Source organism: Etheostoma cragini, chromosome 8, assembly GCF_013103735.1.
Source record: "Etheostoma cragini isolate CJK2018 chromosome 8, CSU_Ecrag_1.0, whole genome shotgun sequence".
Taxonomy (NCBI): Eukaryota; Metazoa; Chordata; class Actinopteri; order Perciformes; family Percidae; genus Etheostoma; species Etheostoma cragini.
In genome coordinates this window covers 20,965,543-20,993,080 of record NC_048414.1, presented here as the reverse complement: position 1 = coordinate 20,993,080, position 27,538 = coordinate 20,965,543, and the positions used below count along the sequence as shown (strand labels likewise).

The 27,538-nt window shown below is 41.0% G+C and overlaps 1 protein-coding gene across 1 annotated transcript in view; it reads right to left on the bottom strand.

The window, feature by feature from the left end:
* The window catches only part of si:ch211-212o1.2 (uncharacterized protein LOC492735 homolog), a 46,454-nt gene that overhangs the window by 3,460 nt on the left and 15,456 nt on the right, over positions 1-27,538 (bottom strand). The window contains exons 2-4 of the mRNA XM_034878167.1: positions 16,316-16,435; positions 15,786-15,877; positions 6,365-6,509 (exon numbers count right to left, since the gene is read on the bottom strand). Coding sequence (XP_034734058.1) covers positions 6,365-6,509; positions 15,786-15,877; positions 16,316-16,435 — 357 coding nt within the window. The remainder of the gene's footprint in view (positions 1-6,364; positions 6,510-15,785; positions 15,878-16,315; positions 16,436-27,538) is intronic.

Genomic DNA, 27,538 nt, shown 5'->3' with positions numbered 1-27,538 from the left:
AGAGATGTGGAGACGGGGGAGAGATGGGGAGACTGGGGAGAGATGGGGAGACGGGGGGAGAGATGAGATGGGGAGGAGTGTAAAGTAACCAGGTAAACTTACTGATGAAGTACAAATTTGATGTTCTTAACTATTTCTATTTAATGCAACCTTTTACTTCTATTCCACTACATTTTATTGGGTTATTAATTCAAATCGTACATTTTATTCCACTACGTTAACTTGACACCTGTAGTTACCAGTGCCTTAGTCTTTATCCTCAACGCTTTTCTCCCATCCTGGAAGGCTTCGTGGACTAGCCAGACCCTCCTCCAGATTCTGGCAAAGCGAGAATACTAATGCCTTTACAAAACCAAAATGAGCTTATGTAGTTTGAGGTATTGTTACAGATTAAATTAAAACAGGATATAAACTAGTTACTTTAACCAACACTAGTGATATGCTGCCTAGACATAAATGCATCAGTAATAGTAAACCAGTGATAGGACCTAAACCCGTGATAGAGTGTATTACTATATTTTAATACTTCACCTCCACGGTGAACTAGCTCTGAGTGTGCCCGGCTGAAAGGGAGCCAAATACTGTCATCAAATCTTTTTTTTCTTTTCCAACGTGGCACAAAGTGTGAACTAAAAGCATCTTTGTAAGCTGGTGAATACTCTAAATATTCAATCTGGTTTCCCATCAAGCCTAAAGCTGTAAAAAAAGAGTATTTTGAAGAAGAGACTGATTTCAGGGAATTGGAAGTGTGAGTGATGCGAGCTGACAGGTGACAAACATGTCAGGACTCAGAAGCAGCCGAGTGCAACTATTCTCAAAATAACATTATGCACACGCGCCTACTGCTGTTTGTTATTTCAAGAGCATTCGGAGAAGGTTTCTGTCTGTCTAGTGCCTAAAAACCAAGTCTACAGCTCGTCCACCACACGGCCAACTCTTGCTATTCACTTTGTGTCTTTCTGTCGCTATGACTTACAGCTGTCCCCTGTCTCTGTCTACCTCTATCCCCTTGTTCTTTCTCTCTGGTCCAAACAGTGATCTCTTGACCCCGGTTCACGTGCAGACATGACAGCTGGAGATGTCACCTCGCAGCTTTCAGCTTTCCCCCCCATCCACCTCTGTCTCTGTCTTTGTCTGGTGACCGCTTGACACTGCGAGGAGCTTGACATGACAGGCTTAGATGTCATCTTACCGCTACATGACCCACCGCCACCCCCACCCCCGCTCGCTGCCTCTCTTCTCTGTGCACTCCCACCCTCTGTCTCAAACTCTTAGCGCTGACCTCTTAAGGTGCAGACATGACAGGTGTAGATGTCACTGTGTCTCTCGCCGTCTCTGTCCCGCAACCTGTTGACTCGCTGTGCTGTGTGACATGACAGGGGTGGATGTCACCTACAAGTGAACCTCACTACTGGTCCCTCCCCTCTAATCTCCCCCCCAATTTCACTGGTCCCATGCTACGGGCAGCTGACCCTGAGAGTTTTTTTTTACAGTTCTTTTTTTCTTAAACACTTTGTTGCAATGTTCCTTCACCATCTTCCAGATCATCATTTCCTTCAGAGCTGGGTATTGTCAAAGCCTGTCTCCTGAGAGCCTGTTCACTCCCCTTTAAGCACCATTGGAACAAATATGGTTGCCGTTCCACCAGAGTTCCACTGGCGAGTGCAAAATGAATGGGACTCTATGGAGCTAGATGGCTGAATGTGTCTGTTGCGCCTGATTGTTGTTGAGAAATCTTAGAGTTGATTGAAGTTTTTGCAAGTTTAACAGGGACTATTGGTCGGTATTTGAATGTAAGAGAACTTTTGTCTTTTTGATTTCTTACAGGTTGAGTCGTTGTTGCCCGTAACACGCTAGCATTCTGCTAATTCAATTCAATTCAATTTTATTTATAGTATCAATTCATAACAAGAGTTATCTCAAGACACTATACAGATAGACCACACTCCAGAATTTACAAGAACCCAACAGTTCTAGTAGTTTCCTCCAGAGCAAGCAACAGTGCAACAGTGGCGAGGAAAAACTTCCTTTTAGGCAGAAACCTCGGTCAGACCCAGGCTCTTGGTAGGCGGTGTCTGACGGGCCGGTTGGGGTTACTGTTAAATGCTGATTGGTCAATGAAGGACTGGTCACAAACGGAGATCCCGCTTGATGGCATCCAAAGCGTTGCTAGAATGTCAGAGTGAATATTTTGGCGTGGTCTTTAAAATTAGTAAATCTCTTTCTAGCACAAGTATTTACAGGAAGAGCCTAACCTGTCAGCCGTGTTGTTGATGCCTCGAGAGAAAAAAGGAAGTGACTCAGAGTTGGCCGTAAAGCAGTATCTAATTGATACTTTTTTAGATACCAATTTCATAAAACAAAAACAAAATACAACATAACACATTATGGAACAAACGTATTTAGTTATTTTTCAGCTCCTACTAAGTAAGCCCTGTGCGCAATTTTTTCCCCCCAGTTATAGATGTATGAAACAAAATCCTTACTTGCTTTCCATTTCTACCAGAAACCAGTCTGTATTCTTTATATGTATTCTCAGTCTGTATTCTTCCTTCGTGCCATTGAACGTGTCAATATGGAGAATTCTGATGTTTTTCTCAAAACCCAACAATACACCCCCTTTCTATTATAGCTTACCCTGATGTTTTCATTGCCGTTATAACTCTCCTACACAACAGAGCCTTTCTGAAGGGCGCTGCCCAATAGCACTAAGTTATTGTTGGAAAGTATCTAGAAAATAGACATGAGATAAAAAAGATTTGAAGGAATTTGATCCAGCCTCTTCAGGTGAGCAATACTCAAGTGACACAAAACATGTTCAGTCATATAAGATAAATTCTCATCTTGTTTTGGTCCTTATGGAAACTATAACATTTTACAGAGATAACTCAAGGCTGAGGAAATTGTACCACAAAACTGTTATTCTTTTTCAACATTAATGATGTTTTTAGTTACCTAACAATGTTGGGATCAGCATTACTTCCCACAGTAACATAAATATAAATATAATAATATTAAATTATCACTTGGTGGCATATTTGCACCTTTGAATTCCTTTTTGTTAGGAGCTTATTGTGTGTGTGAGTAAATATCCAGCCCATTGGTTCTTTCATGACCGCAGACAAAGCATCAAAGCTCAAGCCCTTAAAACTACAGCTAACGGATGTCAGTCCCCCCCTCCTCTGCAGATCAGTGACCTTTTGGCTGAAGTTGAAGTGCAGACATGACAGGTGGAGATGTCTCTTTCTCAATAACAGGTTTCTCCGTTTCTCCAGCTGTTCTTCCTCCTCCGGTAACTCCCCTCCTGCCCTGCACTCGTAGGGTAAGTGCACACCGCCCGGTGCCTTCCCTCGACCAGTGCACACACTCCAGCCAGAGTCGGTGCTACCTGAGTCACTGCTTCACTTTGGTGGCCCTGCCAAGCTGCCCTTCTAAAGTCCTTACTTACACTCACATTACACCTTTACAGTCTTCTGAAGCTTGCTGAATGAAATATCGTTCACAATGCCTGTATAATGTTGTAAATATGCTTATTGACAGACTTGGTGACCTCATTCCAATCTCCTCTCCCTCGAATGCATACAACACAATGAAAAAGCCTCTTATCAAGAGGAAAAAAAAGAAACGCAACGTGGAAATATACAAGTTTCAGTGTGGTCTGCAGACAGACTCTGATCTAGTATGAGGTGGACTATAAAAATGTATTTTTCTGTGTCTACTTTCAAAAAGAGATCAAGACAACAGTTCTTATTAAAACATGTCAAAGCTTGAATACTCTAAATCAGGGATCTTCAACAAAGGGTCTGGGACCCATATGGGGTCCTCAGAGTCAATGCAGGGGGGCCTCCAAATTATTGTTATTTTTTGAAAGTCATGAAGCCAACCTATTAATATCAAATATCAATCCCCACTGATGATAGGCTTACTGGCTGGCCTATAGGTAAGGTAGACAACCACATTCACAGTTTATCCTAAAGATTCACTGTGTGTATGTTTTTAAAATTTAAAAAAATGATTTATAAAACCATGCCAAAAATTAATAATAATAAGAATGCTATTTTAAAAGCTTAGTATTCTATGCAAAAAAAAAAATGTATAAAGGCTTTAGGCCTACCTACACCTAATTGTAGGCCCAGTTCAATATACACCTTTATTTCATCCAGTATCTGTAGCAGGGGGTCCCTGCTCCATCAATCAATCAGCAAGGGCTTCTTGGCTTTAAAAACATTGAAGACCCCCGGTCTAAATGGCTGAAAACATCTGAACTTGTGACTCTGAACTCCTACTGTTATTCTGACTTGTTATAATATAATGTTTATTGCATTTTATCTATTAATCCAATGATAAGACTGAAGGAATACATGGGTAGGGTTAGGGTAGTTAGTGTTTGTATTTTCTTGTAGATGAATTAATGATATTTTATATTACATGTTCTTTTATCCAGATAATAATATTATTATTATGAGTATTTATAATGTGTATTATTGGCTGGTGTCTGCTAGTTTAAGCTCCAAATAGCTTACCAGGGTGTCCCATTGTTCACATCTACATTATGTCTTATGATTGTCTTTTAACTTTTGTGAATATATTTGAACAGAACTGAACTGGGTGGGACACAGATGACGGCTCTCCTCCATGTTGCAGCACATGTGATTGCCTCTGATTTGTTGCAGAGGGAATGAGATGGCTTAAGCGCCTGCAGGGGTTACGCCTCCAAGCATCTCGCTCACAGGTGGTAACAATGTGAACAACAAAAAGGTTTCACACAGGATACAAAAGGTACTTACGTATATGCTTTACTTCTTCTGTGCTACATAGCCAGTAGAGGAATATTAGAGGACAAACTGCAGGTGAATAGGAAAAAATAAATAGACATCACCATGAAACTTCTCCAGTTGATTAATAACTTGAACACATATATCTTTTGTATTACAAGTTTTCTGAAATGTTGTGTTTATATGTGCAAATTATGCGTTATTGTGTTAAATAGGTGGTAATTTGAATGCATTCATCAAAACTCTTGTTTGATTTTGTTGATATATAAAGGTTTGGGTTTTTTTAAAGATTTTTTGGGGCATCTTTAGGCCTTTATAATTGACAAGACAGCTTTAGATACAGAAGGGGAGAGAGAGGGGGAAGGAAATAGAGCAAAGAGCCGCAGGTCAGCCGCTGTATTGAGGACTGAGTCTCTGTAAATGGGCCCACGCTCTTTTAGGTGAGATACCCAGGCGCCCGAGTCAAAGGTATTTACAAAAGGTATTTTTTTTTTTTTTAATCACTCCATTAATCAGAATATGGTGTCAACAGCCATAAAAATATCAATTCTTCCCATAATTTTAGGTATAAAATGTAACATAACTCAGGCTATTATTGATATCTGAACAAACCCCTCTTGAAAAACTTTCACAATATATATAGGAATGAAAGTGGAAAGTTTGGTGTATGTAAGTGGTTCTGAGGGGGAGATTTCTGGCTCAGAGTATGAGAAAAACCTATTTTGAGAAAACAGCCTTTAAAGATATGGGTCGTTACATTCTGTAGATTTTGCAAGACAACAGATATGAAAATGAAAGTTTACCAGCTGATGTGTTGTATAAATCTTTGTATTACAAGTTTTCCCATGCAAATGAGGCATTACCTAATGCTAACTTTTGGTGAATGCAGAAGAAAATCAACACATTCTCTCTCCCATCACCTCAAATACAGACGCCTGGTCAGTTGTTATTGATGCTAAAAGTCTCCTTTAGCGTTATATCTAAATGCGTCGGTTCTGAACTCTTTTGGTGTCATTTGTTAACGCTCCGGGTCAGGACATATATTTAAGTGACATGCGTCACAAAGCGGGACGGTTAGGTTTAGGTAAAGATCATGGGTGGGGTTATAAAATGTAGTTTCTGTGACACGCGGGACAAGAATTAGACACAAACCCATGTTTGTTGGACCCATCCACCCCCCCAACCAACCTCCCTACGCGGCATTTCGGTCTTTCATACTAGTCGCTACCGTTGTTGCTTGTAATACTACGTCATCTTAAAGCACCGCAGGGCTGCTGCTCTGCCCGGTGCGTTCCATACAGACGCTGAAGGGAACTTTTGCCGTCTGTATCTGACGCTAAGAGCCACTGTCCAAGCGTCCGCATTTGACAAGTTGGGAGAGTAAGCAGGTTGGAAATTTACGAGCGCAAAAAGACAAAGTGGGGTAAAATAAAAATCTAAATGTGTATTTTGGATGTTTATTCCTTAATAGTCTAAAATAAGATTAGGGAATGCTGGGGAAACAAAATAGCCCAAAACCTCAACATTGAAAAATGAAGGTTTAGTCTGTGTCTCCCCTTAAGTTATGTGTGTGCCTGTGTGTATGCTACCTGGTGTGTATGTGAGGAACTTGTAGGCCATGTGAGCCAGTCGAAGGATGGGTATCATACAGTTGTCGCCATTGGTTTCAATGAAGTCGTGGCGAGTGATGGCGGTTGGATCAATGTGGTGCTCCCTGAATGGACGAATAAATGCCTGCAGAAAGACAGAGAGAGATTCTTGCTATACAATTAACAAAATATTAATTTCTGTAATACTCCTTACAGACTTTAAAGCAGCAGCCTGATGTGTTATATTTAGTTTCATTATCAATGCAGAATAGGTAACACCTGCAGAAATGAAACTTTTGTGGCTTGGAGTAGGTGTTTAGGAGTTACCTTTTCTACCTTGACACTGTGTTGTCACTTGACAGCCTAACACTGTGACTGTGGCAATCACAAGGGTTGCTTGTAAAGACAGATTTTAAACTAATGGCACAAAGTCAGTTATCAAGTAAAATTCAGAAAATGTGTGTACTTCATTTAAACAACTTACTGACAAATATTGATTGCTCCATAAGTGATACAACTGATATGCTCTATTCCCCTTGAGACATTTGCTTGCATGAGGATAGAATTCAAAATATTGCCAACAGTTCAGTCTTTGAGATCAAATTCTCAAACACACCACACTACTTCTGTACAGAAAAATACGTTCCTCATCTTCTACATGAGACAGGTGCGTCTGAGGTGGACAAGCAGGTCAAAAGTTGCAAAGAAAAACCTGCACACTGTCTTACTTGCAAAAATTAATTATAATTATATTTATTTATTTCTATTTAATATAAAAATAAAATTATAAAATAGTTGTAGGCAACGTTTTGGTAGTAGACCATCTTCAGTAGAGATCAACATTTTCTCATTCCTTTTCATGAACATTGGAGAAAATTGTGCAGTAGTTGTTTACAGTGAAACGTGTTGATGCACTGAGCTTTTGCACTGCACAGATTTTTTTTTTTAATTCAAAAATCTGTCTGGATCGTTTGTGGAGGACAGTCTGAAGATGCAGTGGCGGGGTTTTGGTATGAAATGTGGAATAAGGTTTATTTGGTTTTACAGGTTTTGGGAAAAAAAGAGTGATGGACGTTACAATTAAGACAAGTTTTCCACTTTAGATGGTTGCTGCAGCGTCAGCTTCAGGACTATTAGCCCTCAAAGGCAGTTGAGAAACGATAGCATAGGACTGGACCTTTTTGCAAAGTTTGGTGATTTTACATGCATGGGAAGGCAGATGTCATAGAAGAAGAAGAAGAAGAAGATGATAAAGAGGAAGAATTGCTCTATAAGTGACAAAACTGATGTTTTAAGATGCTCTATTCCCATTGACTGTGATAGCTTACATGAGGATAGATTTCCAAAAATTGCCAAAATTCAGGTCTTGAGATAGAATTCTGGATCGATATTGAAATATGATATCCAAAATTTTGTTCTGCTGTATTACCGTGCTGCAAATGAAAAGAAATGATGTGTGGCAGAGAAAATGCTGGATTCAGTGACACTGTATGCGTTACAATTACTCCTGAACACATAATTTGATGTTTTCTGTGTTTTGTAAGAGTTTAGAGCAAGTCGGGGGGGGTTATGACACCATGAAAGGTGACCAAACAATGCAGGAATATTTCATATTATATCTTTAAACACACAGTGACACAAATCCACATTTCACTAAATGGAACTGATAGTACAAACAACCATGTTTACAGTCTTTACACAGATGCCGATCAAATGCACACACACAGACACACACACCATGACTCAGCGATGCCCAGCAGCCTGCACGACCCCACAGCTCATATCGAGCATCCTAACAAACCACAGAACAGCAGTCGGCCAGCCAAAAAAAAAACCACTGATACACATAAATGACCCATGGACGCCACACGCAATCTCAGAAGATGTGAGCTTCAAACCCACACGGACAAACAACCTCCACAGAGGCAGACACCTGTCTGTAAGAGTATGGGGGTCTCAAACAACAGACTGAATCTGAATCTCAGAAAGCATAAAAGAGGACAAAAAGAGACATGCACACACACAGGACAAAGGTAATTTATTTCCCTCTGTGGAAGAAGCAGAAAGGGTAGGTTTTCATCTGTATTTGTAGTGTGCATCTGTCTGCCTGTGTGTATGAGTTTGACTTTGTGTGTGTGTGTGTGTGTGCGTGGTCGTGAAAGTATCAGCATGAAAACTCATTATTGTCGGGTTAGTTGTTCGAAGCAATCACACACGGCTATCAGCGAGCCTCGTAGGTGTCACCGCAAACACAGAAACTATCTATGTTGATATCTTCACAATTATGTACCCATCCCCATTTCCGTCTGCCCCCCCCCCCCCCCCCCCCCCCCCCCCCCCCCCCCCCCCCCCCCCCCCCCCCCCCCCCCCCCCCCCCCCCCCCCCCCCCCCCCCCCCCCCCCCCCCCCCCCCCCCCCCCCCCCCCCCCCCCCCCCGCCTCCTCCTCTCCCGTCCCCAGCCCTCCTCTCGCCTCAGCCCTCAGCCAGATGAAAGGCCGGCTAAGCAGCAGAGGTCGTGCCGAGCGGGGCGGCGTCAGTGCTCCCAGTTAACGGCGGGCCGCCGGTCGCTGCATGTCCTCTAATCCCACACCGTTTAACGGCCCGCCTCGCACGACGTCCGTTAATCACCAGCTCACATCGCCCATCGCCCCAGCAACCAGCGCTGTCCCACTGGTTCGACCGACACGCCCTTCCACCCCCTTCCACCCCCTTCTATTTTTTCATTTTGTCCTTCATAACCTTTATGCTGTATTTTCATCTCACTTTTTGTTGGTTTCTCTTTTTGGTCCGTTTTCCATCTATGCTTTCTTCTTAGTGTCACCTTTTTTTTCTCTCTTCTGGCTTTTAGAACAAACAAACACATAATTTAATTAAGCCACGTCAATGCTCTAATCAGCCTCATTAGAGAGAGCGTTAAGAGGAGACATGTTTCTCAGAGAAGTAATAAAAAAAAGACAAAGGGAAAATGACATAAGGAGAAAAGTATTGAGAAAGATTGCAGAAGAGAAAGTTAGAGAGAAAGGATCTTCAAATATAAATCCCTGAAAACTGTAAGCACATCTGGCAAATTTCAATGTGAATTGAGCATCATTGGGAACTAATGAGCGTGACTTTGTCCTCAAAGTGGTGTCATTAGAGGACTGCTAAATCCTTGTTGAGTCAATTAAAGCTCAACAATGACAAAAAAACAAAAAAAACAGCACGGCCCAAAGCTTCGCTAAGGAATAGTTCTAAACACTACTGGGAGAATGGAGAGCACTTTTTAAGATAGTGTTGCAGTTTGAGCATTGGGGAGTGAAAAGGCTTTTATGGATTCAAATCAAAGCAAATCATTGTTATTCAATTCTTAATGAAGAGCATTAGCAGTGTGCAGTATGGGAGAATGCTACAGTATAACAACATCACCCTGCAATTAAGGGATGCTGGTTACCAAAAAGGCATTTAGTAAATATCGTGACTGTGCTATTTCACAATGGTCTTGCTAAAAATAATAATGAAAAGGAAGAAACATAACTGGATTTTCATTTAGTCTATTTTACACAGCAGACTACAGTGTACAAAGACAGAAATAAAGTTCTGATGTCAGTTAGTCCATTGATAGATTAGTCTATCCAATGAAAACAAAATTATTTGATAATTATTTGATAATTGATTCATATTTTTAGTTAGTTCTCAAGCAAATGCCAAACATCTTCTGGTTCCAGCTTCTTACATGAGAGGATTCATATATAGGTCATATATTATTGGAAATTGAATAACTTTGGAGTTTTGGAGTTGTTTTGGATGAACAAAACAAGACATTAGCACACATCACCTTGGCACCGGAAGTTGAAATGGTGATGGTGAAGTTTGACGTGATGGTGGATGGGTCAAACACAGGTTAGCCCTACATGCAGCTGAAAGCTGTTGCAAACTCCGCCCGTACAGCAGGGGGAATGTTTCAGAAGAAAGGACTTCTGAAATCCCTCTAAAAATACACATTTCCTAGTTTCCTCTCTCTTCGCCTGATTTTCTCAAGTCACCCCAATGCTTCCTCGGTGGGAGGGACCAAGATGCAAGGAATGTAAGAAAGTGGAGGAATTGTGGATGCAGTTTAAGATCCTAAGACGTACCTGAGACTTTGGCTAAATTTTACAATAAGTGTATAGGATTAGAATCACAGAATCCACCTTTAAATGTACTTTAGGTTTTTCTCTCAGATCCTGGAGACCATACTGGCCATACTAAGCCTTCACTGCTATATATGTATGTATATGTTGTGTCTTAATGGTTCTACATGGTGTCTTTTCTACAATCTGGGCAACATATTTAAAAAGGTCTTAACAAACAGCATCAACAGGAAACAAAGTAAGAGCATAAACATTTACACAAAGTACATACATACACAGAAGAACAAGAAAAGGAGAGCAAACAAGTAACAAAAAACAACACTGGCTTCAAATGTCTGGTCTACATTTATAACTGCAACCGCTATTAGCCTCAGGTGTTCTGCACAAGCCTGCTTTATTCTCAGTCTCAAGACACACACACACACACACACACACACGAACACGCACACGCACACACACACACACTTTATTTTCCACTAGCCTATTGCCATCCCTCTGTTCTCCGCAAAGGTCTATTCTTCTTAAGTCTTTATTAGAAGTCTCCTACAGTGTTCGACACACCATGCAAGTCTGTGACTGCCGCCGCGCCTTTGGTCCCAGTAACTACCCCAAACCCCAATAAATGGCACACCATAAATAAACATCAAACCACATAGTACGTTCAGCAAACACAAACAGTACCACAGGGATTGAACAGTCCTGGTTTATTCTACTGTGAGCACAATGCCCACAGAACTGTATTGTTTTCCAGACAACAACATGCATGGCATTATGCACACAGTGATTTGACACAGTGATAGCATAATAGCCTGAAGAACATTCTACTTTAAAGCTGAATCAAAACCAAATCAAAAAGAACAAATCCTTGTCTCAGACTATTCAAGCTCTGTAGAACCACTTAACGGGACTTATTTCATTTTGTTTTATTTAAATTTAATTTAATTTTATACTTATTATTGATAGTCAGTCCACACCAGTGTCCCTGTGGTTCCCAACCCAACTCCCTACGGACCGAGCTACGGCCACCCCAAAGCTCCAAAGCTGTGATGACAAAGCCTTGTGTAGATATTAATTGATGATAGTTTTTTAAATAGAATATCAACATTTAAGATACAGTACAAGCATGCAACTCATTATCAAGCTGTTAACAGTTCTTGTTTTTTTCTCTGTCCAGCCAGATAACGGTTTGTCTTTAAATGGTCATGATGACAGTGAAAGAGAAAAAAACAAAAAGTGGAATTTTAGCGGAAATAAAACAATCCGCGTTATGCAGATGTAATACACACAAAATGAGGTTTTCCACTGGCTATAGTGCTTACTGATCAGATACCAAGTACAGCCTCTTTATAAATTACACAACTACAAATATGGAGGCTATTTTACAGTTTGTGATGCTAGAGTGACATCCTGTTGAAGTTATATACTTTTGATTGTATGTGCTACACACATTAATAATACTGAAGTATTTTTTGGCTAAACATTTTATGAAACTGTAATGGTGCAACTTTCTTTAATAAACTGTTAGTAGGCTCTAAGGATTTAGGAAGGCCTTTACAAAGAAAGTGAATTATGGAATTATAAACAGCGGTTTGATTGTGAGGAATGCTGGCTGTGATTTGACAATGGTGAAAAAAGTAAATTTGGACAAAAACACAACGGAAGGTGCAGAAGCATAATCTGATCAGCTATTATATAAGCAATATACAGTATGTGTAATAATATGTAAAGATAGGGTGCATATAGTCCCATAGTTGGTGGTAATGGCGTCCTGAGCAGAGAATGAAGTCACACTCCCTCTGTGGTTGTTGCATTTTAAACTTGTCTGATATTGGTTTTGAGAGCATGTGCACGTGGCCGTGAACAAACGTGGGTATTTCACGCAGTTAAGGTTTGTTGTGTTATTTTTGTAACGTGTAATTGTAAAATATTTTGTGTGCAGAGTAACACATTTTCAAACTGGATTCTGCAAACAGATATGGATGAGATCGAGGAGTTTGGCTAAAACACTACAATACGCACATACTGTAACCCAGAAGACTATTAACACTTTTACGATCTCACGGTAGGCCTTCATGTGGAGAAATTTTACGGCATTAAATCAAATCAGTGAATAGTATTACAAGATCATTATTTGAGCAATGACATGGCATGGTTCAGCAAAAATTAGAACTAACGCTCTAATTAGAAAGCTACACACACACACACACACATACACACAAGCTTTAACATTTCTACACATTTTTTATCAATTGATATTTCATAAACGGAAGAAATAGTAGATGAAACACACACTCACTGAAATCTCATCCCATCAATCAAAAAAAAGTTTACATGAACCAGTCTGCAAGCTGCATCTGATCACACCAATTTTAATTGGCTGAAATGAGAATAACGTTTACTTTACTTGGCTGTGGGAAATGGAGCAAAATGGATAAGTGCGTTAATGTAGGCAACTTGTTTCAATGGGATCACAAACACACACACACACGCACACACACACACACACACGTCTTCCGACACTGTACGGTGAGGTAATTGAGGTTCACAGTGTGTGTCCACAAATGTGTGTTGGAGACCATGGACATTATGGCTTTACCTCCTCAAGGACAAGGGCGAACAGACTGAACTTTCCAACAACTTGGACAGTCTGACGCTTCATATTACACACACACACACACACACACACACACACACATACAGCTCTCACTCCACACCGTACATGCCCTCCCCAATCCCCCACCCCCGCCTTCCTCTGACTGCCTCTGTCTCTTTTTTTTTTTTTTTCCATCCTCCCGAGTCACCACAAAAGATTCCTTCATGTATCCCCATGTACCGTGTGAAGTCTTGTGCATTATGTAGTGATGTTGTTATGTCTTGTACTCCATCTTGCTATAATGCTGATTCTGATCCTGTTTCTGATGCATCTTAAGGGAAGTGTGCATGCGCTAACGTGCAAGCTGCCTGTTGCAGTGCTCCGTCTCTATCTTCTTCTACTGGTGCTACTGTGACACAGAGTTTTCCTTCGGGGATCAATAAAGTATTTCCTATTCTGATTCTGATGGCCTAGAGGGAGCTCCCTCTGTGAGACACTGACATTTAGTTTCCAGGTCACTATGGCAGTTCTGAGGCTCGGGGGGGGGGGGAGGATAAGGGGTGCAAGCACCAAGATGCCATAGTGATTACTATGGCATCTCTTTACTATGATCTAGAGCTGCACAACTGATCGAATTTTAACCGCGATCACAATTTGCGTGATCGAGACATTTTTTTTTTAAAGCGTCATTTCATAGAACGCTCCGCTTTTTGCATAGCCAATCTACCGCTCCGTAATCCCTGTCAGATCATGTGCCAGTCAGTTGTTCCCTGCACCCCGTGCAGCTTAGTTTCTAGATGTAGACAGTCACAGGGGACAGAGTAACGGGAGGAAAACTCAACAACTAGCAGTCGGTTATATGTCGGTCTCAAGGTTTACCAGTTTACCAGTAAACGCAACATTTTGTCCCGTCTGTTGTATTTCAGACAGCAGTGACCGGTGCTAGTCGGTGCTAGTAGCGTCTGTTAGCTGTTAGCTCCTCTAGGACGCACCGGTGCTAATGTCCTCGCATCCGCTGCAACGCTGTTTATATGGATATGGTTTAATTTTGCGTTACATGACCCATTTCATCTGTAAAGCCTTATCTGTGTTGGATCTCTCCTCTACTCTCTCTCCTCTAACTCCCAAAGCCCGGCCACACAGCACCCGCCGGTCCACACTTCTGACATTTGTCTACAGTTTTAATTGTTATTAACACAGCTGTGTATTGTTAAATATGAGGGGCAAACCTGTATTTGTACCAGTGTTTCCGTGGTAACTCTGCTATCGCGACCACCACGGCGAAGAACAGAGAAGAAGTTATTGAATGCAACTAACTTCAGTTGGTAGAGTAACAGCGTGTGAGTAGGAGCTGCTGGACCTGGACCAGAGATGTGACCCATGGCCAGAATACCATAGTTCATAAAAAGGTAGCGCAGTGACGATACAAACATTCAAACAAACAAAGTGTGTATCCGCCATTTGACCCGTGCTGGACCCGTTCATAATGAGTCAACCGTCTCTCTGTGAGTAGCGTCCATCACACTCCCTCTTGCAGATATAAATAGCCTATGTGACAATAAAATTTGTTTTGGTTAAAATCAACAAATAATTGTAAGAATAATCGTGATAAAAATTTTAAACAAAATAATTGTGATTATTATTTTGGCCCTAACAGTGCAGCCCTACTATGATCTCCTATTTGCTTCAAAGGCCCTGACTTGTAGGTTAACTACAAGCCTTTATTTTGACAAAACTTCCAAAAGCCACAACAACAAAATCCCATTTAGCTGCCAGACATTGTCACGGTATGTGTGAAAAGTAACTTATTTACCAAACCTTAAGCAAGTGAATTAAACACACAGAAAAGAAAGGAAGTGGTGAAAATGGAGTTTGAAATAACATTTGATGCCCAAGAAGAGTCAGCTATCCACACGGTTCCTTTTCCTTTTTGTGTGTGGTGGCTACCAAATTCATTTGCATGCCACAGCCAAATGGTTTATAAGAGGAATCTCAAAGCAGTGGGCAATGTTCCTCTTCCAAAATACTTAATGACTTCCAGGGTTGTCCCTACCATTTTAAGGCTTAGGCATAGCAAAACGAGCTGTTTCGGGCACTGCCTAAGCCAAATGAATGTAATCTAGTTTATTATCGTTTGTCCCCAGTGGACTTCTTCAGCAAGTTTTGTCTTTAAGTTTTTTGTGTGTTTTTTTATTTATTATCTGCTCTAGCTTTTCCAACATTTTATAAAAAGATATATTCTTTACCATTACATGGTCCAAAATGATGTGAAATAGCATTTTTATTTTATTGAAAAAGTGTTAAATGTATGTCAAATATGTATATATGTGCACCTAATCTGTCTGTAATTGACAAGGACATGTGTAGTAAAATAATACTGATCCAAGGATGTCAGATAGAAGTTCATCAACACAACTTCATCTTCTTTAAAGTGGGATACAGGTAAAATGCAACAAACTAAAGGCAAAACTAGATAAAAATAAGAGATTTTGACTGCACCAACACAATTTTTTTTGCCACATTGCCCCAAAACGTTGCCCCATTTAGAGGGCCGTTAGCAGTGTGTGCCAGTTCAGTTGGGGGTGAATAATGATTCCAGGGGGAGGTGAGGAAAATGAGGCTTTATTAACAGTGCAGTAGCTAATTGATGACAAATGACTAGAAGCTGTTTAATGTAGCCTAGGCTGTGTTTGTGTGTGTGTGTGTGTGCATCCATTCACCTTGCCAATAACAGGGATGTCCACAGATCCCCAGGTATCCGCCCCCCAGTGCACCATCCCCGATGCAAAGTCTGCCGTCACTATTCCCAGGACTGGCACGCGAACACAGAAAGAGACGCAAGAAAAGAGGAAGAACGTTCTGTTTGTTGTCATGAAATGTGAAAGCAAACATCACGACAACGTTTTACAAAAGTGTTACAAAAACCTCATGTGGACTGCCTGGAACAATGATTTAGGACTGCACTGAATTATACATATATATATATAGTATATATACACACACACACACACACACACACACACACAATATATACCCGGTATATACAGTACAGTATATATGCATACATGTGTGTATATACGTATACACACACGCACACATATACAGTATATACACACACACACACATATATATAAAACACTGTCTTGTGGTAACTGTGATAGGTTGTTTTAAAGTGATATTTTTACAGAGGAAAGCTTGATCTTAGCTTTGTGATTTCTCTCTGATAAAGTCTCTCTGGCTGCCAGCTCACCGATGCCGAGGAAGATCTTGTAGATGTGCACGGCGGAAAAGTGGAGGATGAGGAAGGAGAAGTTGATGATGAAAAGGAAGAAGCACAGAACCACACACACCCACTCCTGAAGCCGCTTTCCTGAAGAAGGACAAGGACATAAACAAGAAGAAAATCGCATTTTACTTACCTCAGCATCATCAAAATTCAAATTGTATTGTTGGGTACTGTAAGTGGCGGAAGAAGTATTCAGATCCTTTACTTAAGTAAAAGTACTAATACCACACTGTTAAAATTCTCTGTTACAAGTAAAGGTTCTGGATTGGAAATGTTACTCAATTATGGAAGTGGAAACTGGAAACAATCAAAACAGTTTAGTCAATAAACTTAGTGTTTAATCAGCTAATCATCTCAGGTAGAGTAAAATATATTTAATAAACTACATGGGTTATGTGTGCAAAAACCTAATTTGTAAGTAATACGTAATTAGTAACCAATGCTGCCAGATGAATGTAGTGAAGTAAAATGTTATTAATAATAATGTTTCTCTACTATTAGTAATAGTAGAAAGTGGCATGAAAAGAAAAGACTCAAGTAAAGTACAATTACCTCAAATTTACAGTACTTAAGTAAATGTACTTAGTTAAAATTGACCACTGAGTACTGTGCATTGGTTATTATCAAGGAGAGGAGGGAATGAGAAGAAGTTGAGGGTCTTCGGCTTTAAGGTGTTGTATTAATGAACTGGGTGAGGTCCCTGCACCCACTGGGAGAACAACTCACTGCTTACCCAGGGTCAAAGGACCATTCCACCACAATGACTCAGTTTGTGTGTGTGTGTGTGTGTGTGTGTGTGTGTGTCTGTGTCCAGGGTGTTAATATGTAATCAGTCAGATGAAGACAAGTGTACTCCAGAGTGTGGGGTCAAGACCTCTCATATGTGAAACACCACTGCTGACGCAGCACACACACACACACACACACACACACACACACACACACACACACACACTTTCAGGTGGGATGTAGGCCTCTGCAGAGACAAGGCCAAACTCATAGGTCAGCAGTATTAAAGTACTAAAGGACAGAGGGAGAGGGACTAACTCAAACTACTCATACTCAAAACTCACAGGTCAGCAATATAAGAGAGAGATGGGGGGTCAAGCTCAAAACCCTTCAGCCACACAACCCAGCAGATTATAGAAACTGAATTATTGAAATACACACACACACACACACACACACACACACACACTGCTGATCTATAGCTCATCTAATATTTCAGAGTACCGTACCTTGCAGCAGGGTTTTCTAGTTCTATTAGTTTCATGTCTTTAGTCTTCCATGAGCTTTGAATTGTCCCTTTATATAACTTTCTTTGTTCAGACTGGTCTGAGCTGTCAAGCCAAGCACGAAATGTGATCTCACCCACTTACAGAAATAAACTAATATATGTGCAAATATAAACCACCACTGTTCTATTTCCATTTCACTTTCTTTTGCTCTTTGTCTGTCATCACCCCGTCTCCGTCGCCCTACTCCTAATCCTTCCGTCTTTGCCAGTCAAATGGGTCTTTAAAACTTAATGTGTTCAGATCCGAACGCATCACACAGCATTAACAGCCTATAAGATATTCATGACAGTTTTTTTTTTAATAAAGCACACAGGCCTGTGAATGTGTGCACCTATAGACCTGAGTGACAATGAATATGCTATCAGCCTCTCATAAGGTAAGGATTGAAGTGGTCTTGGGAGATTTAAACTATGTGATTATGTATATTTTACGGGTCACCAAATGTGACCCTTCACCTTCTAAAGATAGATGGTATCAAAGTTGCAGAGAGACAGATGGCTAATTCAAGTGTGACTGAAGATCAGCTTCTAAATGAGTTTGACTCAAAGATGTTTCAAAAAAGTCTTTAGTTTCCGCTATTGATTGTAGTTGGACAGGGCCAATGATCAGGTATTTCTGTTTAAAACGTAGTTTGGGTGATATGAAAGGCCTACACATGTTAGCATAATCGCTAAAGATTGGAAACAAGTAACCAATCTATTTACTACAAAAGTAACTAAATGAAAATCCTCAAAACATCCCTGATTAAGCCACTGCAATTTGTTTCATTTTAATTCCATTCAGATAACTTATTTATTCCATGGGGGCAATTTAAATCCAACAAATGTAAAAGTGTAAAAACTAAAATTGAATTTTGGAACTATTTCTATTGCTACTTCTATTGAACTATTGCTGTGAGAAGTGACGTCACTGTTTCTATGCTGATTGCCATGCAACTGGGAGGTCACTGCGGCTGGCAAACATCTCGGTGTTTGACGCAAGTGTCTTTGCTAGTTTAAGACCAGCGTGCGCTAATGCACCTGCGCCCATCTTTGCACCCATGGGCGTGCTGGTCTTACAGGGAGGTGTGTTCAGGTGAACTATTGTCATTTGGCTCTATAGAGGCAGCGGGAAATAATCACATAATTATCATCATAATATGACGGCGCAAATCCGCCATCATAATAGCAATGCACCAAGGCACAAACGCGCCTGGCTTTTAAAGGGAATGGGAGATGACAATCTGTTTATTACATGTTACGACCAAAACACACCTATGAATTAATGAAGACACTAAGTACAACCCCTTTGAAACAATGCGCCCGGTGCAAGGACTCTTTTTTCCATCGTCAAACTAGCAAAAGTGGATTTGGACTACAATAGGGCCCATTATGTGTTAATTAGTGAGAACCAAGCTCGCACTTTCCCCGTTTCCAGTCTTTATGCTAAGCTAAGCTAACCAGCAGCTGGAGGTAGCTTCATATTTAACACACAGACATGATTGAATTAATCTTCTCAACTAACCACTCTCTGGCAACAATAAAAAGAAAACCAACGCCTCCCAAAAACTATTGCTTTAAAAAACTATGATTTGGTTTGCCTATGTTTTATGTTTTGTTGCTCATAACCTTGTTGCTCCAGTTCTTAACATTATACCCTGGAAAAATTGAGCTTTTTCATTGATTAATGTGGACCCTCCACACAGGACATTAAAGAAGGCCTTAGTGCTACGCTGTATCATTTTATGGCCCAAAAAAAAAAAAAAAAATCGGTTTCAATTAAACATAGTTGTCTTAGTACAGTGATCTATTTTAAGGTAATTTCAAAGTCATCTATGGGACGTGTCTGAGGTAATTGCAGTGGTAAAAGGAAGCTAATGCACTTTAAAAATAGAATGATTGTTTCTCTGGGACAGTGCCACGCTAATGTACTGCAGCTCGCGGCTCAGCACAAAAGCAACAGTAAACTTAGTAGACAGCATTCCTGGAAAATGATGTGCGCCAACAGAAAGAGGGGAACTTGCCTGGTGTTAAACACGCTTAACAATGGCCAATAGTTTAGGGCTCAGTTTACAGAAATGAAAGCCGCGTGGCTGAAGAGAAGGAGAGGAGGTACAAGTGACGGCAAGGAAATACAAATACACTTTTCAAAGACAGCCTAAGTCCAAACTAAGGTTAAGTAGAGCGCAGTTAACTCAATTGTTTCCGAGCTTCATTTGACACCATTTTCTCCACTGTGCCCCAAGGTACACACACACACACACACACACACACACACACACACACACACACACACACACCTCAAGGGATCAGTACACTAAAATTCACTCTCTCACAACATACATGCGAGTGCTCACACTAATAGATTGATGCTCTAACTAATGGATAACCCAACACATTCTCACATCTCTCTGACACATACACAAATTCAGACACTCTATCTCCATCAAACACACGCACGCACGCACGCACACACACACACGCACACACACACACACACACACACACACACACAGTGCATGTGGTGTAGGTCCGTGGAGCAGTGGGGCGGCTGTCAGGTGATGTGCGTCAGTCCTTGGATCCTCTGGCTCCCTGGTGGGGGGAAAGAAACTAGGACAGGCCTCCGCAGAGCGCACGTACACACACTCTCACACAGACTGACACAGACTCACACACACACATAAGCTCTTGTCCCGCAGGCCATGGCATTGCTGGATATCACACACAGCTACAAACAGACACAAAAACTGCCTTTACAAGTATGTATGTATAGACGGACACACGTGTGCTAGCCTATTCAAACATACACACACTCTTACCAAACACACACATCTTATTCTACACCGCACACACACCTGACCTGCCTTCACTTGGCCACAAAAATTAAAGACGTGCAACCAGACACACGCAAACACAAAAACACTGGCACACACACACACACACACAGACACATCTAGACACACTCTTAGGGCCAGAGCAGCACACTCATTAATATCGTTCTGACAACAACTGGCTCCCTGGCAACCTCACTGCCATTGCTCACCCAGCAGAACCCCCCGCCCGCGAGCGTGCACGCGGTTGTGCACAGGGATTTAGCCTGGGCGGAGCCAGGGGAAGGGAACGAGGGGTGCTAATAGGCTGAAATTAATCAACGCCGGCTGATTCGCTGTCTGGGGAATGAGTGGCGGGCAGCAGGCAGGTTACACATCCTGAATACTAATAGACTGATGGAGAGGGGAAACAGTAAGTAGACAATGTTACCTCTCTCTGCTGTTTGTCAGGTAATGAGGAAATAGGGGAAGGGTTTGAATAGTAATAAAACATATGAGCAATAAGAGAAATTTTCAGCTACACTAACAACAAAACAAAAGAATCCAAAAATCCAGATTGATGTGACAGAATGCAAGAAAAAACACAAAATGTTTTTAACTTAACGGTCTGTGCTGCTCCCAAATGAGAAAATATTTGGACAAAATCTGCAGTTCAAGCATCATAAGACAGAGTGAGAAGAGTCATATGATGATTAATGTTTAAAAAAAAAGAAAGAAAGAATAGCAGGGTCATGGCTTCTCTGCACTAAGCCGGCTAAATCTGAAACCACATCTGTTCTTCCTCTCCGTTTTGGTATTTTATGCAAAACAAACTGGAGCAAGAAGAGATTTATCTGTTTTCTTATGTTCTGAAAAATGTGCACAAATTGGGTTAAAGTGGGGTCCTGAGCCCAAGGTCTAATATGTGTCACACATATTACATTACAAGTGAATCATCTGTCCCAATGTTGTAGCTTTATTTATCTTTGAACAAGCCACCTGTGGAAATGTCAAGCAATAAACATTTTATTTATTATTGGGGTGATCTTGGTTTCTCAGCTACAAAGCGTTGTTAGGGAATAGTGGGACATTAAACTGTATTTTATCGTGCAACAACAACAAGCGCACGCCACATCACTGACAGTCTTACCACATTCGTTTGTCGTGATAACTTGGCGAGCATGCAGGGTGGAAGTAGTGGAAACGTAGAACACAATGTGAAACACAACAAAGCCTGGAACATCGCAAGGAAAGGAGACTTATGTGAATAAGTCCACTGCTGTGGTGCATTCTGGGACACTTTCCAACATGCCTTCTCCCTGGGTGCTCTTTCTTAGTCTTGTTGTCTGTGACGGTTTTTGTCTTTATTTTTTATTTTTGCTACTTTTGTCCTCAACTCCACGTTAAAGCTACTTGGACATTTAAAGCGATGTGGTTCAGCATGTTCTCTGCTCTGGGTAGAATTCCGTGTGTACCTGAGCCTGTATGTGCATGAGCAGATGGATGTAGATCAGGTGAGAACTGTCGCTGTTTGTACTGACAGTTCCTACACACACATTTAGAACTTGTTCTACACATGCTTTGATAAATAATAATGAGATTGAATGAATAATGATAAATAAAGGGCCAGGTCAGTATCATAAGGAATGAATACACAGAGAAGAATTCACAATTGTACTTTGGGATTTATATAGAAATGACTCCCTGCACAAAAATATTTTTCAATGCACACAAAAATAGTTATCATTGTACATAAGTCTAAAAGAAACATCTGCCTATAAAAATCACAAATGTATTTATGATGCACACACACTTGTTTCTTGTTTTGATGCAATTGAAATCCATGTATATAAGTATTTAAAAGTATTTGCAATGTTTATCAAAAAATCCTTTGGCTGATTACAGGTCAACCTTAACATGGCGTCTGGCAGCGGTGCTCCAGCAACAAGTGGAAGTGATAAGCATTTTGGTGTGCATGAACAAATGTGTGACTTATGAATGCTTGCCATGTTATTGTTGTGACATGGAATGAAACACACTAGTGTTAGCTAATCAGATAGCTATACAATGCTAACAACCTAGTTAGCTCATAAGCTAACTCATAATAACTAAGTTAACTTCAGACAACATAACTTAGCTGGTAACTCACTTGCAAAGATCTTACCTGTTATAACATACAATGCAATTAAAGGTCAAGGTGGTCTGAGGGGCAGTTTGTGATAAAGCCAACAGCCAACACATCCAATCATTACAAAAACAACAACAACACAGTAAGGATTAATCATTGAGAGCATGTGAAACAGTAGCAACAAATGAGTGTTTATAATCTCTTAGTCTTGCATCTGAGAAGGCAGGTACCAGACGGGAGCAACTGAAACACCTGTGACAGAGCATGATTATGATCTTTAAAACTCTCGCTTTAAATACATTGGAGAGATTAGTCAGAGTAGTACCTGCAATTTTCCCACACACTTTCCCAATCCCCTGAAGTCGTTTTTGTATCCATTTAATTCAGTAAACTTACAAGGGGGAAAGTAAGATGTGATTTAATGACACAATGAAATAGTCTCATCAGAGTCACAGCAGAGCGCTTAAGTTCCGGTAGCTTACGGAAAAGCGCTGATTTGCTTTCTTACACACCGCATCAACATGAGACCCAAAGGTCAATTTGTCGTCCAAGACAGTACCTTATGTTTTTATTGGACTGAACACACTCCCGTACCTGATCACTGATTAGGACAGGCGAACCGACAGTAGGATGTTTCCTAAAATCTACTGCCATCTATTTGGTTTTTGCCGCATTTATGGTTATTATTGGTTATGTTGCTACCAAGCCATAATAAGTAAATACGTATACTGCTTGCGAGATTGGCCTGCACACATGGGCCTCCATGCTTGCACTCATTCATTATGATACTGGTCTGACTGCTTGAATAAAAAGCTTTAAAAAAGAGGCAAAACTCCATTCTGCATATAAAGAGGGTGAACTGACTTGAGGTGGGTTGATCCTTTACGAGCTCTCTGGCTGTAATCACTCAAAAGTCTGTGCTGCTGTATTTCTGTATGTGTCACTGAATACAAACTGTCAATATGTGTCCACCACAAGGACATTTTCCCATTTTAAAGTGGGAAAAAATTAAGCTTTTATTCAGTTATGACCAATCAAGTGAACCCATACACACGAGGGAGAAAACTAAAGACGAGCACACAACAAAAAAAAAAAAGTGAGCCAGCCCCACTCACACTCTGAAGAAACCACCTACAGAGCTTCTGACAAAAGCAAAGTCACACACTTTGAACAGCGAGCCTGACAGCGGCTCAAAGGCCGAGTGCCAAAATGCCTTTTTGCGCTTTTTCTTCTTTCCATCACCTACAGTCATCTCTGAGAGGAAACTGTTTACGAACCCTTAGTCATACTCATGGTACGACTGCTAACACATTAGACACTACATCACAGAGGGTGTTATTGGATGTACGAACAAAACACAGACAGCTCTGCTTCTCTTTTTCGTCTCTCTCTCTTTCTGCGTCCCCTGGTTTGCTATCGGTAGACTGTCTTCAGATGGGACTCGGGAAAGAAAAAAGGAGGGAGAGATGTGGGTGGTAAAAGTGGGTCATATGCTCAGAGAGAAAGAGAATGAAAGAGGGGGAGACAGAGAGCGATGAGGGAGAGACATTGAGAGAGAATGACAGTAACAGGGGAAGATGGGGTGACAGAGAGAGGTAGAGAGTTGCAAAGATGGTGAGGGAGAGAGAGAGTGGGAGAGAGGGGGGAGAAGAAGGGGAGGTCGAATTCCCTTGTTCAGAAGGAGTGGATCAGTCACAGGCCTCTTTCCTTTTATGTGATCTCAGCGGACCACAAAACATGGGACACAAACACGTACGCGCACAAACACACACGCACACACACTACTAGTACACAACACAGTGATGCAAGCAAACACACTCATACACAGAAAACCAACATCAACGCACAATACACATACCACAGATGACGCAACGATACACACACAAACACACACGCACACACACACACACGCACAAACACAATGTATGTCTATATGTCGATATGCTCACACACTGCACACAACCCTGCCAGACAAACTTGACAAATCCATTACCATGTAGAATCAACAGCAACAAAGAGAGGAATGTGGAAAATGAGATAAAATAACAACATGCCAACACAATTACGCACACACACACAAACATGAACACACACACACACACACACACAGATGTACATACATCTAGACACAATAACACACACATTTTTAACCCACATGAGAGCCAGTGTAAGTAGGCCCTGCTCCAGCCTCCCTCCCCTGTGGAGACACAAAAAGGATGGACAGATCCCATCATGTGTGTGTTCCTTTGTGTGCTAGTGTGTGTGCTTTAAGCCATCACCTCATCTCTTGGGCTTTCTGCTACCACCATATTCATCTGCGGCCCTCATAAGGATAATTACAGACACACACACACAGCTCCTCTCTTGCGTTGGGCAAGGTCAACAGCAAAAACCTGCCTAGTAGGCTCGCCTAAAGCCATAAATGAACTGTATGTGTGTACAGTGCATGTGTGCCGGTCGATATGTGTGCACATTGTTCCCGTGTACAGTATGTGTGTGCTGTCCTTGATTCTTTTTGCCTGCATGTGTGCAGACAATAAAAAACAGGAAAAAATATAGACAAAAATAATTACACATAGACACAATGTAGTTAGTGTAATTACTGCATTTCACCCGTTCTAAGTAGGAAGGAGCAGTGGGCAGCTGTACATTCAGCAACTTGCCATCCAGTGTCTTGCCGAGGGACGATTGGACATGTGGCTGAAGGCTGGTCCGGGTGGTGGATGATAAAACACAGGACTTTCACCCAGGAGACCGGGACTTGTGTCCAGCAATTCCCGTTTCCTAAACCGTTGGTTTCTGTTTACCCAACACGCGGATAGCTCTAAATGCGTACAGATCACACGCCACTTGGCTTAAGAAAGTGGGCATGTATGTTTAAAGTCATTATGTCATGTAACCTTAACACAACCTTGCTGTGCCTTTCAAATAAATGGTCCTACTCAAGTTATTTAAACCAAGTGTCTGAAAACAAACACATTGTTGGTGAATCCTCATTAGTTAACTTGGAAATTCAGTTGAAAAAAGTGCGTTCAAGTAATAAAGCGCGCCATTTTGATTTCAATAAATGTTTGATATCCACATCTGGGACAATTAAAGTCACTCACTTTAGAGGCAGGTCATAATGGCCAATCATTTATGGCCACTTGAAATTCTAGATTCTAGCTTGTGGATTCGCTTTTAGTACCCGGTACTGTGTAAGAGGACAGCTATGATGCAGGTCTGTGATTGCAGTTCTTTATGAATGTGCCAGTAATAATCTGTAGGTAAAAACAACAATGTGTTTGATATCTGCAAGAATCTGGAGGACATGCTGCTGACAGGAAGAGAAAAGAGAGGACTTTTAAAGCTGTAGTCTGTTGCTCAGAGGGACAGCTGCAGGGGAAAAGGAGACAGAGATTTCAATTCAATTTTTTTTTTTTAGTATCAATTCATAACAAGAGTTATCTCGACACACTTTACAGATAAAGTAGGTCTAGACCACACTCTATGATGTACAACAACAACACCCAACAATTCTATTAAAGCTGCAGTAGGGAGTTCTGAGAAAACGTGGACTTAGCCTAAAAATTTGAACAGGCACACCTTACAGGGTCCTCCCCCTTGCTCCCTGCTGCGCTACAGCCCCCCCTCCACAGCTCCTCCCCCACAGCGGAGCCTGACGTGAACGTGCACGCTAGTAAGCAGGGCCACCGATGCTTTCCATATCCTCATGGACAATACAGGGGATTTGTTCTGAGGAGGGTTTAGCTTATGTAAAAAATGTGCTTATTTAAAATATTTCTAATAAAAGTTTTGTAAATTTTTTCAATAAAAAGGGTTTAAAATGATTTTTTATGTATTCGCTCATTTGTGTGAACAATAGTAGCACTTCACACAGTACATTACTGAATTACCTTTGGATCAATTTAAAACACTAAACTTTCAGTAGTAATGATAAATCAGTGAGGAAGCTCAATAAGCCAAGGAATAACAACTTCATAGAAATATGTCTTGGGTTTTTCTAGCATATGGGTAAATAAATCAGCTTTTTTTGCAAAGTACTCCTGCACAAGGACTGAAAGACGATTCCTTCATGTGCCTCTGCGTCTGGGCCATGTCTGACCTGTTGAAGGAGCACAACGAATTTGTGTCAGACATTTGATCTACAAATTACATCCTGAGGGGGATGAAAACGTGTATGTTTAAAAAAAAAAGAAGAAAAAAAAAGAGAAGAAAAGAAAATATATATATAAAATTCTGCCTTGCCGAACGTTGACAGGGATAGCGCACAATTAAAGTAGTTTAACCATAGCTACGTTTATTGTGATTGACAAAAAAACCTTTCGGCTTACTAAATGTAGGTATTGAAACAATATTGCTTATACTGAGGGTGAAGGAGTTGGCAAGTAAAGTTAATCTTCACCTGCTATAACATTCCTGCCGTGCTACAAGCTAACAAGCTAACTGTTAGACTTAGCAACAAGCTACGGAGTAAACTGAGATTTGCACTATCACCAGTGTGCTGAAAGCGTAATGTAACCATCAATATCTTAGTTGTGTAGTTCTTAAAAAAATGAAACAAATCAAGCAGGGATACTTACATGTCAAGCAGAAATGTGGCTAACGCTAGCTCCGGGTTTGTGTTGAATCCTTTCAGGAGGCGTAGCTCCCCCCACCTCTGACAAGCCGCTTCAATGTTGACCCTCGTTTAATTTCGGGCTCGGTTTAACTCTTTCTTTTTAGCTTGCTTTTCGTCATCGGTCTTCTTCTGTTTACCCGTCTTTGTTTTCTGAGCAGCGGTCACTTTGAGAAATTGTCAGTTTTCCTGAAAAGTTGTTTCTCCGCAATTAGCAAAGCTGCAGCACACCAACAATCTTGAGCTTGAACACGGTACGCGCTGTGCGGGGGAGGGGATTGAGCAGCGCGTACACAAGAGTGATTGACAGTGCTAAGACAGTCCTCCTGGCTCTGATTGGCTATTTCTGACCGGG